Source organism: Castor canadensis, chromosome 11, assembly GCF_047511655.1.
Source record: "Castor canadensis chromosome 11, mCasCan1.hap1v2, whole genome shotgun sequence".
Lineage (NCBI taxonomy): Eukaryota > Metazoa > Chordata > Mammalia > Rodentia > Castoridae > Castor > Castor canadensis.
In genome coordinates, this window is record NC_133396.1 from 26,851,967 (window position 1) to 26,863,071 (window position 11,105).

Here is an 11,105-nt window from a genome sequence, read left to right on the forward strand (position 1 = left end):
CAACCCACAGAAGGGCTGCTCTGAGTCCCTTGCTTGTTTGGAGCTGGGAGGTTCTCTTAAGTCTAACCACGGTCTCTAATAACATTTGGATATAAGACAGAGGGACCCACAAATAGGGTGCAGTAGAACCTTCTTTCAAGGGATCAATAAGAGCAGAGCTGGAAAGTGGGGATTCTGGGGGATCCCAAATTCCTTTCTTCTTTCTGGCTATAGCAGCTATCTCAAAGAGTAAACAGTGAAGGCAGGGGTGGGGGAGGTGCTGCAGACAGTGAAATAGAGCAGGAAAACTTTGGGGGGAAAGGCATCCCAGAGGGAGGAGAAGGGGGTCCTTGAGAACTTCTGCCCAGTCTTAGATCAGCCTCTCCATTTTGTGTCTTGGTGACTCTGCTTGTCTGCCACCCTAGAAAGCCAAAGCTCACTAGTTCAACTTTTCCTTCCCCCATGCCCCCCATCTCCTTGAGGTCTTTCCTTCTCCACCCTGGGCCTGGGACCCCAGAAACCTACACTTTGGAAGGATAATGGTTCCAGAATGCCGTTTTTTTGTCTCTACTAAGCCTCAGGGAAGGTGAGCATTAGTTGGGTCCAACCCCTCATTAGGATAATAAGCTCTCTGCATGTTAATTGTCAGGTGGTGTGCCCTCCCTCCAGCCTCCTGGCCCACAGGTTGGCGGCTCTGACTTGGGGTCAACTTCAGAAGCCATTTCCCCCACCGGCACTCTCATCACCCCGGGAGGAAGGCTGGTGGGCTTCCATTCCTAAAGGAATGCTGGGAAGAAGATTCAGACCCAGATCCCATGGCTCAGAAATCCCACAGCAGCACCCTATTGGCTCTCTGCCTTCCTGGGCAGAGAGGTAGATAGTACCCAACATCCTTTGCAGCATCCTTCACAAGTTGCTCTGTCCAGGGGTTTCTTGCTGGGGGAGTGACAAGCACCAGTTACCCTTGGGAGCCAAAAGCAGAAGAGGTGGATTCCTCAAACACAGCCAGTGGGATGGGGAGCCCAACCAGTCTGGACCCCCTTAACCAACAGCTTTTAGAAATTAATTCCCTCTCTCCTTAGGGAAATCTGGACTGTGACCCCTGGAGGCCCCCATCAAGCTTTGACTCAGTGACAACACAGCCAGTGTTTACTTGGAACAAAGCGCCATGGGGAATGAAGGCTGAATCAGAGCTGGTCAGCCCCCGCAGCCTGGTGGGAACATGAGGACATGTCCACACGTCTTCAAGGGAGAGGGGCCAGGACCGTTGGAGAGGCCCAGGGAGAGGCCTGGGTGGGAGGGAGTGGGGAGGGGACAACCACTTTTGCAAGAAGACCCAAGTCCAGGAAGGCTTTCTGGAGAAGGCGGTAAGAATTTGCTAGGTTTCAGAAAGGGGTTGGGAAAGGTATTTCAGGTGGGGAAAACTGCCCAGACAGAGGGCAGGAGGGAAGCGGAAAGGGTGGGCCGAGGGGTTCTAGAACATGGCAGGGGGCAGAGAGAGCACACTGAAAGAGGGGAACCTAAAAGTTTATTCAAGCCAGCCATGGGAGCAGCTGAAGGTTAGGGAGCAAGAAAGACATGTCCCAATAAGGACAACGGGGAGACCAGAAATGAGGTCTTCCTGAACGTGACTGTGATGGCCTTGGTGAACCAGGTTGTACTCCACAGGAACATCCATGGGGATGAAGGAAGGAGACAACTGTGACAGTCTCCAGTCTCTGTGAGACCGTCAGCCTGGGGAGAGGTGGATGCAATGCTCAATGGGCCATGGGTTGGGGGAACCAGGAATAGTGGAAATCTCAAGCCTACAGTCCCAACACCATATCCAGGAGTGGTCGGTACCAGGTCATCCTTTCAGATGGGTCACCCACCCTGCACCCTGACTTGGCCTTAGGTGGGGTGCAGAACATCTACTGGACAGCAGAGGGAGCCAGTGAGCTTGACATTCTGGGGGAGTCCAGGTTGGTCTCCTGCATGGGAGTGCGCGTGGTGTTCTGAGGGAAGCAAGACCCCTAATTCCTGGGCACCTCACTCTGCCTCTGTGTGGAATAGAGAGAAGGGATCATTGGCCATTTTCCTTTCCAGGAACAAAAAACTGTTAGCTAATGTTTATTTGCTATTGTGTGTGTCAGACTGTGTGAAGAGGGAGATCTTGCTATCTGACTCTTCTCCCCTCCTTTTGTAGATGAGTTTGGAGGGGCACAGGGAAGTGTGGTTTCTTGTCTAAAGCCACACAGCATACCACAGTAAGTGACATACTTACTAGCGTGGCACAATACTGCCCCTACAGGCAGAGCCCAGCTAAAGTCAAGCATTCTGCAGCCTTAGAAGAGATCCCACCCCAGCCCTGTAGCTACTATTACAGGTATCCAGGTATCTGTGTGCACCTGAGTACTAGGAATGAAGGCATGCTAAGTGGACCAGAAAGAACTCAATCTGGCCCTTCCCCCTGGGTGGGTCGGGCCAGTCTGGGTAAGGCCTCCCAGTCCAACTCCCAGAGGAGTGTTCCTCCATCTGAGCAGTGGGTCCCATGGCCTGAGGTGTGTCTGCCTGCACTGTGTGTGGGGTCTCGGGGCCTGTGTAGTCTTGGTCGTGACGCACCCCCTGGTGTCCTGTGTGCCTTGGCCTTCCTGGCCTCTTGGCTTCAGCTGCCTTCTCTGAGAAGGAGTGGGTGGCTAGTTGGACCTCCCAGGCCTTTCAGCTGAGCCCTTGGAGGGTGCACAGACAATCGGCTCATTCTTTAGTGAGCGGGCTGTGGAGAAGTGAGTGCGTATGGAGACATCTTGACTTTGCTGCTCTTGGGAAACCCCAGATGGAATTTGGCATGGAATGCAGAGGGACTCACTAACTGTGAAGTCTCTGGGTCTTCCCACCCCCATGTCTCTGCATGCCTGAGCACACCCATGCAGGCATGTGCTTGCCTCCTTCTCACTGTCAGGTCAAGTGTGGAACAGAAGGTGCTGTCCCTGTATGGGATTTTCATCCCCATAAGCAAGAACGGCCCCTCTCTGCTTGGCCTGGGGCCCCACCCAGCCCCACATCCACCCAGCCTCACCCATCGGGAATGCTGGGCTCCAGAACCATGATGGATGATGACCAGGGCCTGGTAGTCTTGGCCTTGCACCAAGGCCTTGCACAGGGCCACTCACTTCCAGGTTCCTCATCCCCTTCCCATCTGTAGGAAGGAGTGCAAAGGGGCGGTTTTGTGTCATGGACAAAGTTGGGGGTCTAAAAGCAAGTTCTAGGGACACTTTAGACTTGCCCAGTGAGTCCAGTCAAGGGACCTCACTTTCTCTTTTGGGCAGATGTATGTGGGGGGCAGCTCTCCATAGGGACAGTTTGATTAGCTGTTCTCAAAAGTCTGTCTCTGTGATATTTTAGGGATGTGCACAGGGCTGCCAGACTTAACAAATACAAATACAGAACACCCAAGTAACTTTGAATTTCAGACAAACAACTAATTAATTTTAGTATTAGTACATCCCAAATGTCACATGGGATATATTAAATTAAAAGAAAATTATTTGTTGTTTAAATGAAATTCAAAATTAGCTAGACATTTTTTTCTGGCAACCTTAGATCTGGGTTAGGTGGATACAGAGACCCTGAGAGCAGTGACATCAGCCTCCCTGCCCCTTTCCTTTCTAAGGGCACTGGTGCTTGCTGTGTCCCTTCACTTCCTCCACCCTGCCAACCTCTCGCCATGCCCTCTCAGTCTCCAGCACACACTCCTCCCCAAATTCAGCTATGCTCCTGTTCCCTCAGGCTGTACCTCTAAGGGCTCCAGGCCTGGGCAGGGTGGCTGGCGACTAGGAATGGAAGGGATATATGTATATCCCAAGCCACAGGTGCTGGTGCAGCTGCGACTCAGAAGTCCAAGTTAGCAACAATTTCACTAAAGAGGCAGAAATGTGCATGGTGCTGAAAGAAGGTTCCAGCACTCTCTAGACTGACTAGGTCCCCTTTGCAGGAGGTTAGTCTGGGTCTACTGCCAACTACAGGGGGAAGAGGCAAAACGTGCCCAACCCCACTCATTGCCTGCTCCAAGCTCAGTCGCCAGGAACTGAGAATAGAGGAAATTCTCCCAGGGCCAGATCCCAACTGCATTTGGCTCAAGGGAGTGGAATATTCTGTTCTTAAGGGCCAAAAAGGGCCAAGAGATAATGAGAAACAGAGACAGGAAAGAGAGAGACCAGGGTGATACGGTGTGTGTGTGGGGGGGGTGGGTGTGGATGTGTGGGTGTGGGAGTTTGTAGGACCAAAGTAGGCAAGGGATATGGAGGCAGAGAGAAAAACCAGACTACTCCACTGAGGGCTGGGAGAAACAGACAAGAAAACAGAGAGACAAGAAGTTGGGAGACATTGGGGTGGCCATGGAGATAGGGAGAAGCCGAGACAGGAAAAGGGAGACTGGAAGAAAAGGGGAGGACACAGAGAGGTTCAGCACGACAGATGGCAGGACTGGGAGCAAGAAAGCAGAGGGAAAGAGGTGAGAGGCAGAACAAGAGAACGAGGAGGACACTCCTCTCTAAGAAGCCAGGGATATTACTCAGAGGCAAAGTCAGCTGGAGACGCAGCAGGAGACGCGCAAACGTTGACAACTGGGCCTCCCAGGGCGACCTCCTTCTGTCCCCAGAGGCCAGAGCGCAGCGCCCAGCCGCCACCTTCATTTAGTCCCTTTCCCGGGCTCGGCTCATCTCTCCACCTCCAGTCGGGCTGCCACACGTCTCGTCTCTCACCCCTGCCTGCCACCTACCCTGCTCGCCTGCCAGCTGCGGGGTCGGGTCCCAGATCCCAGGTCCCAGATCGCGAGCCTCGACTCGCGGGGTCCGCGCTGGGCGATGCTGCCACCTGGTGGCCGGATTCCGACAGCGCCGCGCCCCTCTAGAGCCCGGCCGCCGCAAGGGGTCTTTCCCGAAATCCCTACGGACCTGTCCACCAGCGCCCCGGCTCGCCTGCTGCGGGAGGCCCCGGCGGACATGTCTTGACCCTTTCGGTCCCCTTTAGTCAGAGAGGAAACTTACCAACAGCTCTGAAACCCCGCTCTGGGTTTCAAGGGGAGGGGACACGAATGTACCCACGCTTTGCTCTGAGTCTTCCTTCTCCGCACCGGGAAGGCTGCCCTCCCCAATCCTTCCTTCTTGGCTTTAAAAAGGTGTCAACACCCTCCCCGCCACTCCATGCCACCCTCACGGTCTGCCCCAGGCTTTTAGCCCCATCACCCTCAACCTCTGCACCTCTGCCTCCTCCAGAAATCCAGATAAGAATGGACTTCCAAACTCAGGCCCGCCTCTAATATCCCCTCTCCCACCCTACCAGGCACAGCACACCTCCCTTATGTCTGGGACACACAGACTGAGGGTTGGGGAGGGGGTAGCAAGACGTAACTCAGTAGTCTTGAGCTGACCCCTCAAATTTATTTTTAAATCAGCTCATCTCTTCTGCCTCCCAATTTCCCAAACCTAAGCAAGACCTCTTCCCCCATTCCTCTCCGCCCCCTCCCCCCGCATGCCCTTTCCAGCCCCAAGTTTGGCCCAACCCAGGTGCACCAGCTCCGCCCCCATCCCCAGGCGGGGCCCCATAGGTGGAGAGAAGAGGGAGAGGTCCCGGCCCCGCCTCTCCCATGCTTTTCTACTCACGGAAGCCCAGCGGCCCCCAATGCCAGGATGTCAGAAGTCTGGGTCCCCGGTCTTGCGCCCGCCTTGCTACTCAGCCTGCTGGCGGGCCTCCAACGGGTGAGCGCCCGGGAGGTGAGTAAGGCTGTGGAGCTCTTCGCGCCCTTCGCCGTGGGACAGGGGCCTGCCTCTGAGCCTGGTCACCACCTTCCCTTGTCAGGATTTCCTTGTGACCACATGCAGTTAGCAACTTCCTTTCTGTTTTTGCCGGGGAGGTAGAGGTGAAGACAGAGGAGAGGGGCCCTGGGAAAGTCTAGGCCCCAGGAAAGTCTAGGCCCCTTCATCTTTGGGGGGAGGGTGTTACTGTTTAGTTGGATCTGCTCCACCCACGGCCCATCTAACATCTTGAATGGGGACTTTGACCCCCACGTATAGTCTTAGCTTGTCCTTTTAGCTTCTTCCTGGCTGCATCAGAATGCCAGGACTGAGGTCTGCAGGTGTATGTCAGGCGTCTCCCCAACTCTGTTCCTTTAGGGCTGGGTGACCTTGGGAATGTCCTAGCCGTCTCTGCGACTGTTTCTGTGTTTGTTCCCAAGAGGAGAGGAGGCTCTCTATCTTTCTAGAACTGGGGGTAGAGTTCCAGCATCTGGCTGGGTGGCCTCAGAAGTGGGTGACTGTGCGAGACAGGGTTTGAGCACTGCCTCAGGCCCCTGTTCCTCTAACATACACTCTACAAGTGATGGGGGCTGTCCAGTCTTGAGATGACAGATGCTCCTGTGAGCTGAGATGGGCCCAGAACACACCTTTCTAACTCACTTCCTTTTGGGAATCTTGGGGAAATCCCAAGCCTGCTTCCAGAACAGAGCACAGGATTGTGCTGACTGGCACGCCTGGCCAAAGCCTATGTGAGGAACCCTTCCATGGACCAAGGTTCACAAGAGCATGGCATTCCTTCTGTACCACCAGTTTGAGTCAGTGCTGAGCAGAGCATCCTCTGTTGATTCTCCCAGACACCCCAGGGGCGGGCACTGTTGATACTGCTAGTCAGAGTGAACAAGTTGCCCAGCACCACCCCGATGCTTCAGGAAACTCAGCCTCTGACAAAACTCAGCCCCAGACAAGATCACCCACTCGTTAAAATGGGGAGAGGGAAACTGGGAGAAGGGATCCCCCTCAGCAGGAACGGGGACTGTTGAACCTTTCGTTATTTGCAGCTTCTTGGGTGGGGTCCAGAAGAAGGAAGAAGGACAGAGTTTGGGATCTGAGGGGGAAAGAGTGTGGCCAAGTGTCTGGAACCTTTGGTTTGTCTTGAACTCTGTAGTCACCCTTGTGTGCTGTGTGATTTGAGAGACTCACACCCTCTCTGGGCCAAACTGCAGGGTTCTTTCCTGCTCCTGTCCCCACTAAAGGACAGAGCTGATGAGAAGGTACTCAGCCTGAGACTAAACTTGAAAAGGGGAATTAGCCTAACTATTACGATCATTGGTACTCTTATCTTTACCGTTGAGATTAGCAAGTGAAATGCTACTTTGCTTTAATTAAAGGTGTAAAGGTAACTGTGGTCTTGCCAATGCTGGCTTCTTACTCTTGAGCCCTGAATGTCCCAGTGGCTAGGGTGGGGTGATAACACCCCCACTTTCTGGGTCCCCATGTCTACATCCCTCTCCACAGTCTGGAAGAAGACAGTATGAAATAAAACTAGGTAATATTTGAAAACTCATACATTCTGAAAATATTTTGACCATCGGGTTTTCAGCAGGGATTAAAAACTGAAAAATCCCTGCCCACATGGCATTTACATTCTGCTTGGCCGTTGACAGGACATAAAATGTGTAGTATGTTAGATACTGGTGAGCACTGTGAAGGAATGTAAAACTCGCTAGGGAGGGAGGGCGCTTTGGGGGAGCGGTTGTGATTCTAAATAAGGTGGTCGGAGAGGGAGATGCCCAGCCGGCCTTGATGACATGCAGAAGAAGAGAGTCCTATTTAAGACTTGGACATGTAGAGTAGGCCCTTGGGATCTTTGGGTATATGGTTCCAAAGAGATCACTGTGAAGGAAAATCCATGCATCCTCAGGACGCCTAGAGCTCTGTCCTTTACTGCAGACATTGCCCAACTTCTGCTAAAGACGTGCAGTCTTTCAACAAATCTAACATTTTCACTTTATCACTTCAATTAAGCACATTGACTTTTACCTTACTTTGGGGGCACCACGGAATGCTTTTTTAGAGGAAAACACTCAGCTGATCACATGACAATTTATACACAACTGATGATGATGGGGACTGACTGTTTCTTGGAATCAACTGTGAGATGTGTGATGCACATGTGGAAATTTAAAATTTCTTTTGATTCTTAAAATTTATTATTATTCCTTGGCTGCATTGATCAAAACCACATGTACTAAATCTGCTAATATGGTGGACTTGCTGTAATTGCTATTACCAGGATTGATTCTCTGTTGCCACCCTGAATGCCTGGCAGAGCTAGTGCAGAAGAAGAAGGGAGGCAGGAAGGAGCCGTGTGGGCAGAGGGAAAAGGGGGTCCAGGCCTCTCTGCAAAGCAAGGAATCCCTGGCAGGGATCGAAGGATGAGCAGGGCTTGGCAAGGGTAAAAGAGCAGGTGTGATTTGGGAACTCCCAGAGTTATGTTTTCCCGGGGAAGAGAGGGAACAAGGGGAAGTTGAGGAGAGGAGCTGAAGCTGCTCATTGGGTGTAGGGGGGTGGTTCTGATCATGAGGTTGTTACACGATCAGATTTACATGATAGCCTGAGTCCTCCTGTCTGCAGTTTGTGTCCAGAGAGAGGGCCAGGGCAGAGCAGGAAAAAGAAAAGTTGTTGGTCTCTGGACCACAGCTATTGTGGGCACTGAATTGAACTGAATTGAACTGAATTGAAGGATGAACTTCAGACTTGGGATAAGTAGATGTTCTAGTGGAGGTGGGAGGAGGAAGGAGAGCCTGCTGGCCAGGGGTCAAGGAGTTCTAGTCATTGACCTGGGGACAAGGTGGTGGAAGGGAGGGAGAGGCTGAGTCCATTAGGGACCTGCTGGCTGTGACTACCCTAGGCAACATCTGAATGGAGATGCCACCCCCTAGCTCATGAGCCCTGACCTGTCTCTTTTCTTCCACAGATTTCGTTCAAGTCTAGATGTGCTTTCATGTAAGTCTGAGACTTCAGCCACAACTTCCAATCTGGGGTGAGGGTGGGGTGGGGTGAAGGTGGATGGGAGGGCAACCCAAATCATGTAACCCAAATCATGTCTGCCTGTCTTCTTGGGTGGAATGGATGGTGACCTCATCCATCGTTCTCACTCACTCCTACTCCAGCCAGAAACTACTACCTCAATCAGAGAGAGAGAGGTCCTCTTTCTCCACCTAACCATGATGAAGAGTTGCAGGTTTAGGGACAGGATAGTAAATGAATCCTTCTTAATAGTTACAGGTCATCTCCCCGAAGGGTCCCCAGGAGGGCAGTGGGCAGAGTCTGCGCTGACCCTAATGTATAAATCCTGAGAAGCCTGAGCACAGTGAAGAGGGGCTGGGGTGGAGGTGTCAGGGTAGAAAATACTTCTGTCAAGTCAGCACTGGATGTTCTGGAAGCCCCTTTCCCTGCCCACCTCAGACTCCAAGGGTGCTCCTCAAGTCAGCATTGCCCGTCTTTCCACATCTCCTTTGAGTCAAGTGAGCGATGTTGTGACCACTGCAACATTCAAGCCCCACACCTGGCCAGTGAGCTTGGCGGGTGTTTATTGCTCCCATTTTAGAGATGAGAAAAGGGAGGCCCAGTAAGAAGCAGTAACTTGGTACAAGTATCTGAAGACAAGCCTGGAACCCAGCTCCTGAGTCCTGGCCCCAGTTCCTCCCACTGAGGCCAGCATGGGAACTGTGCCCTGCCCCATGAGAGGAGGCTTGAGTCCTCAGGATGCAGGTGTCTGGGGGTGCTGACATCCTTCTACCCGGCCACATGTGCCCATAACCTGTCCGTCCCCTTTCTTGGTCTTTGGCTTGCAGCTGTCCTAAAGGAGTCAAGTGTTGTGACTCAGACTGCTGCTTGGATGTCTTCCCTGGCCCCTTAAAGTGAGTACCGTCCACGGAGTGGCCTGGTCCACCCAAGACAGGCCTGGCTATCCTGAGGGTAGTGTTGGAGGAGGGAGGGGAGTGTGGTAGGGTGGCCTGGGCACTCAGGGTGATGCTGATGGCCCCCACCCCAGGATCTTCCTCATCACCTTCCTGGTTGTCCTGCCCCTCTTGTGCTTCTGTGGCCTGGCTAAGCGCTTCTGTTGCAACAGCAGACATCTGGAACGAGACCCTGCAGTGGACCAGGGGCCCCAAGATCCTCCCTCCAGTGCCCCCCCAAATAGGGTCTGGGCCCCCACCTTTGGGCCCCCACCCCCTTACAGTGAGGTGAGTATCTCTGTCCCAACCCTAACTTGCTTTGACTGGCTCTCCCTTCCTATTGTCCAGATTGTTAAAGCAGCTAGGAAAGGGAGGGCCACTCAGCCCTGGGGAGAATCCTCCCACCAGCACTGTGTTACCCCTCACCCTGGCTGCAGCCAGCATGAGGGTGGCAATGGCCAGAGCCAGGCCCTGAGCAGACACAATGTCCTTTTTTGCCTGCAGGTTATCCCAAAGCCCGCCCTGGGCCCACCTCCCACAGAACCACCCCCTCCCTACACCCTCAGGCCTGAAGAACATGCTGGCATGCCGAGGGGCATTGACAACCCCGCCTTCTGAGCCACCTCATCCCCAGTACCTCCTGGAGCAAGGCAGAGACTTCTGGGACTCTCGGAATGCCCCCACCCATCTTGGTCCTTCTTGGATTTAACTTACTGCTTTTCTGCCACCTGCTTCTTGTCCTGAGGGCTAGGCTGAATTGATGGTGTCTATCCCTACCCCAAGTTAGAGGCTGCCAGGAGGAAAAGTATCAGCAGCTGGAGGCGCCCCTCTGCCAAGTGCAGAGCCTTGTTGCTGCAGGTGTACAGGTCTTGACTGGACAGCTGCTCTGAGACATTATGGAGGCAATTCTACACCTGGGTCATTGGACTGGGTGGGGACAAAGCCACCTTCCAGCTCTGCCTGAACAGAGAAGACCCCATTGTAAGCAAACACACTCCAACACATGCACAAAACACATGTCCTCACTAAAGTTTTGCTGACTGTTGTTGAGTCTGCCTGTGACTGGGAGGAGGGGCCGAGGAGATGAACTCATACACCACTGGGAGTGAGGTGGAATGTTATTGCACCCAAATCTCACCAATGGTGACTCCTCTGTGAGTACTGTCATTGGCTGTCAGCCTGGAGGACAACCCATGTGTGTTGCAAATGCTTTGACCCCCAGTTCCTGGAGCTGGAAAGGGGCTGTGAGTGACAGTCATGGAGCTCCCCACTCCCATCCTCACTCTACCGTCTACGGGAGACATGGAGCTCAGTCTACACGTGACTGTCTCACTGTGTTGAGGAAACACAGGGACAACCTGGAAACAGCCTCTTGGGAGAAAGTGGAAGGGGG

The 11,105-nt window shown here is 53.2% G+C and overlaps 1 protein-coding gene and 1 long non-coding RNA gene across 5 annotated transcripts; one reads left to right on the plus strand and one right to left on the minus strand.

Moving 5' to 3' along the window:
* Positions 1-823: 823 nt before the first annotated feature.
* Positions 824-5,529, minus strand: LOC141413754 (uncharacterized). 2 transcript variants are annotated; one of them, XR_012438626.1, is made up of 3 exons: positions 4,736-5,529; positions 3,035-3,154; positions 824-2,018 (listed from the first exon to the last, which is right to left on the minus strand). It is a non-coding gene; the product is annotated as an uncharacterized lncRNA (long non-coding RNA). The 2 variants fall into 2 exon arrangements; XR_012438627.1 differs by having other exon boundaries at positions 5,004-5,528.
* A 48-nt stretch (positions 5,530-5,577) lies between these two features.
* Tmem92 (transmembrane protein 92) lies at positions 5,578-10,757 on the plus strand. Of its 3 annotated transcripts, none has more exons than XM_074045992.1 (5): positions 5,578-5,729; positions 8,728-8,756; positions 9,608-9,673; positions 9,808-10,000; positions 10,217-10,757. In XM_074045992.1, exons 1-5 carry the CDS (start codon positions 5,646-5,648, stop codon positions 10,328-10,330), a joined length of 486 nt encoding a protein of 161 aa, XP_073902093.1. In that variant the 5' UTR covers positions 5,578-5,645; the 3' UTR covers positions 10,331-10,757. The 3 variants fall into 3 exon arrangements, with proteins under 3 accessions (XP_073902093.1, XP_073902094.1, XP_073902095.1); XM_074045993.1 differs by having other exon boundaries at positions 9,886-10,000; XM_074045994.1 differs by having other exon boundaries at positions 9,889-10,000.
* Positions 10,758-11,105: the final 348 nt, after the last annotated feature.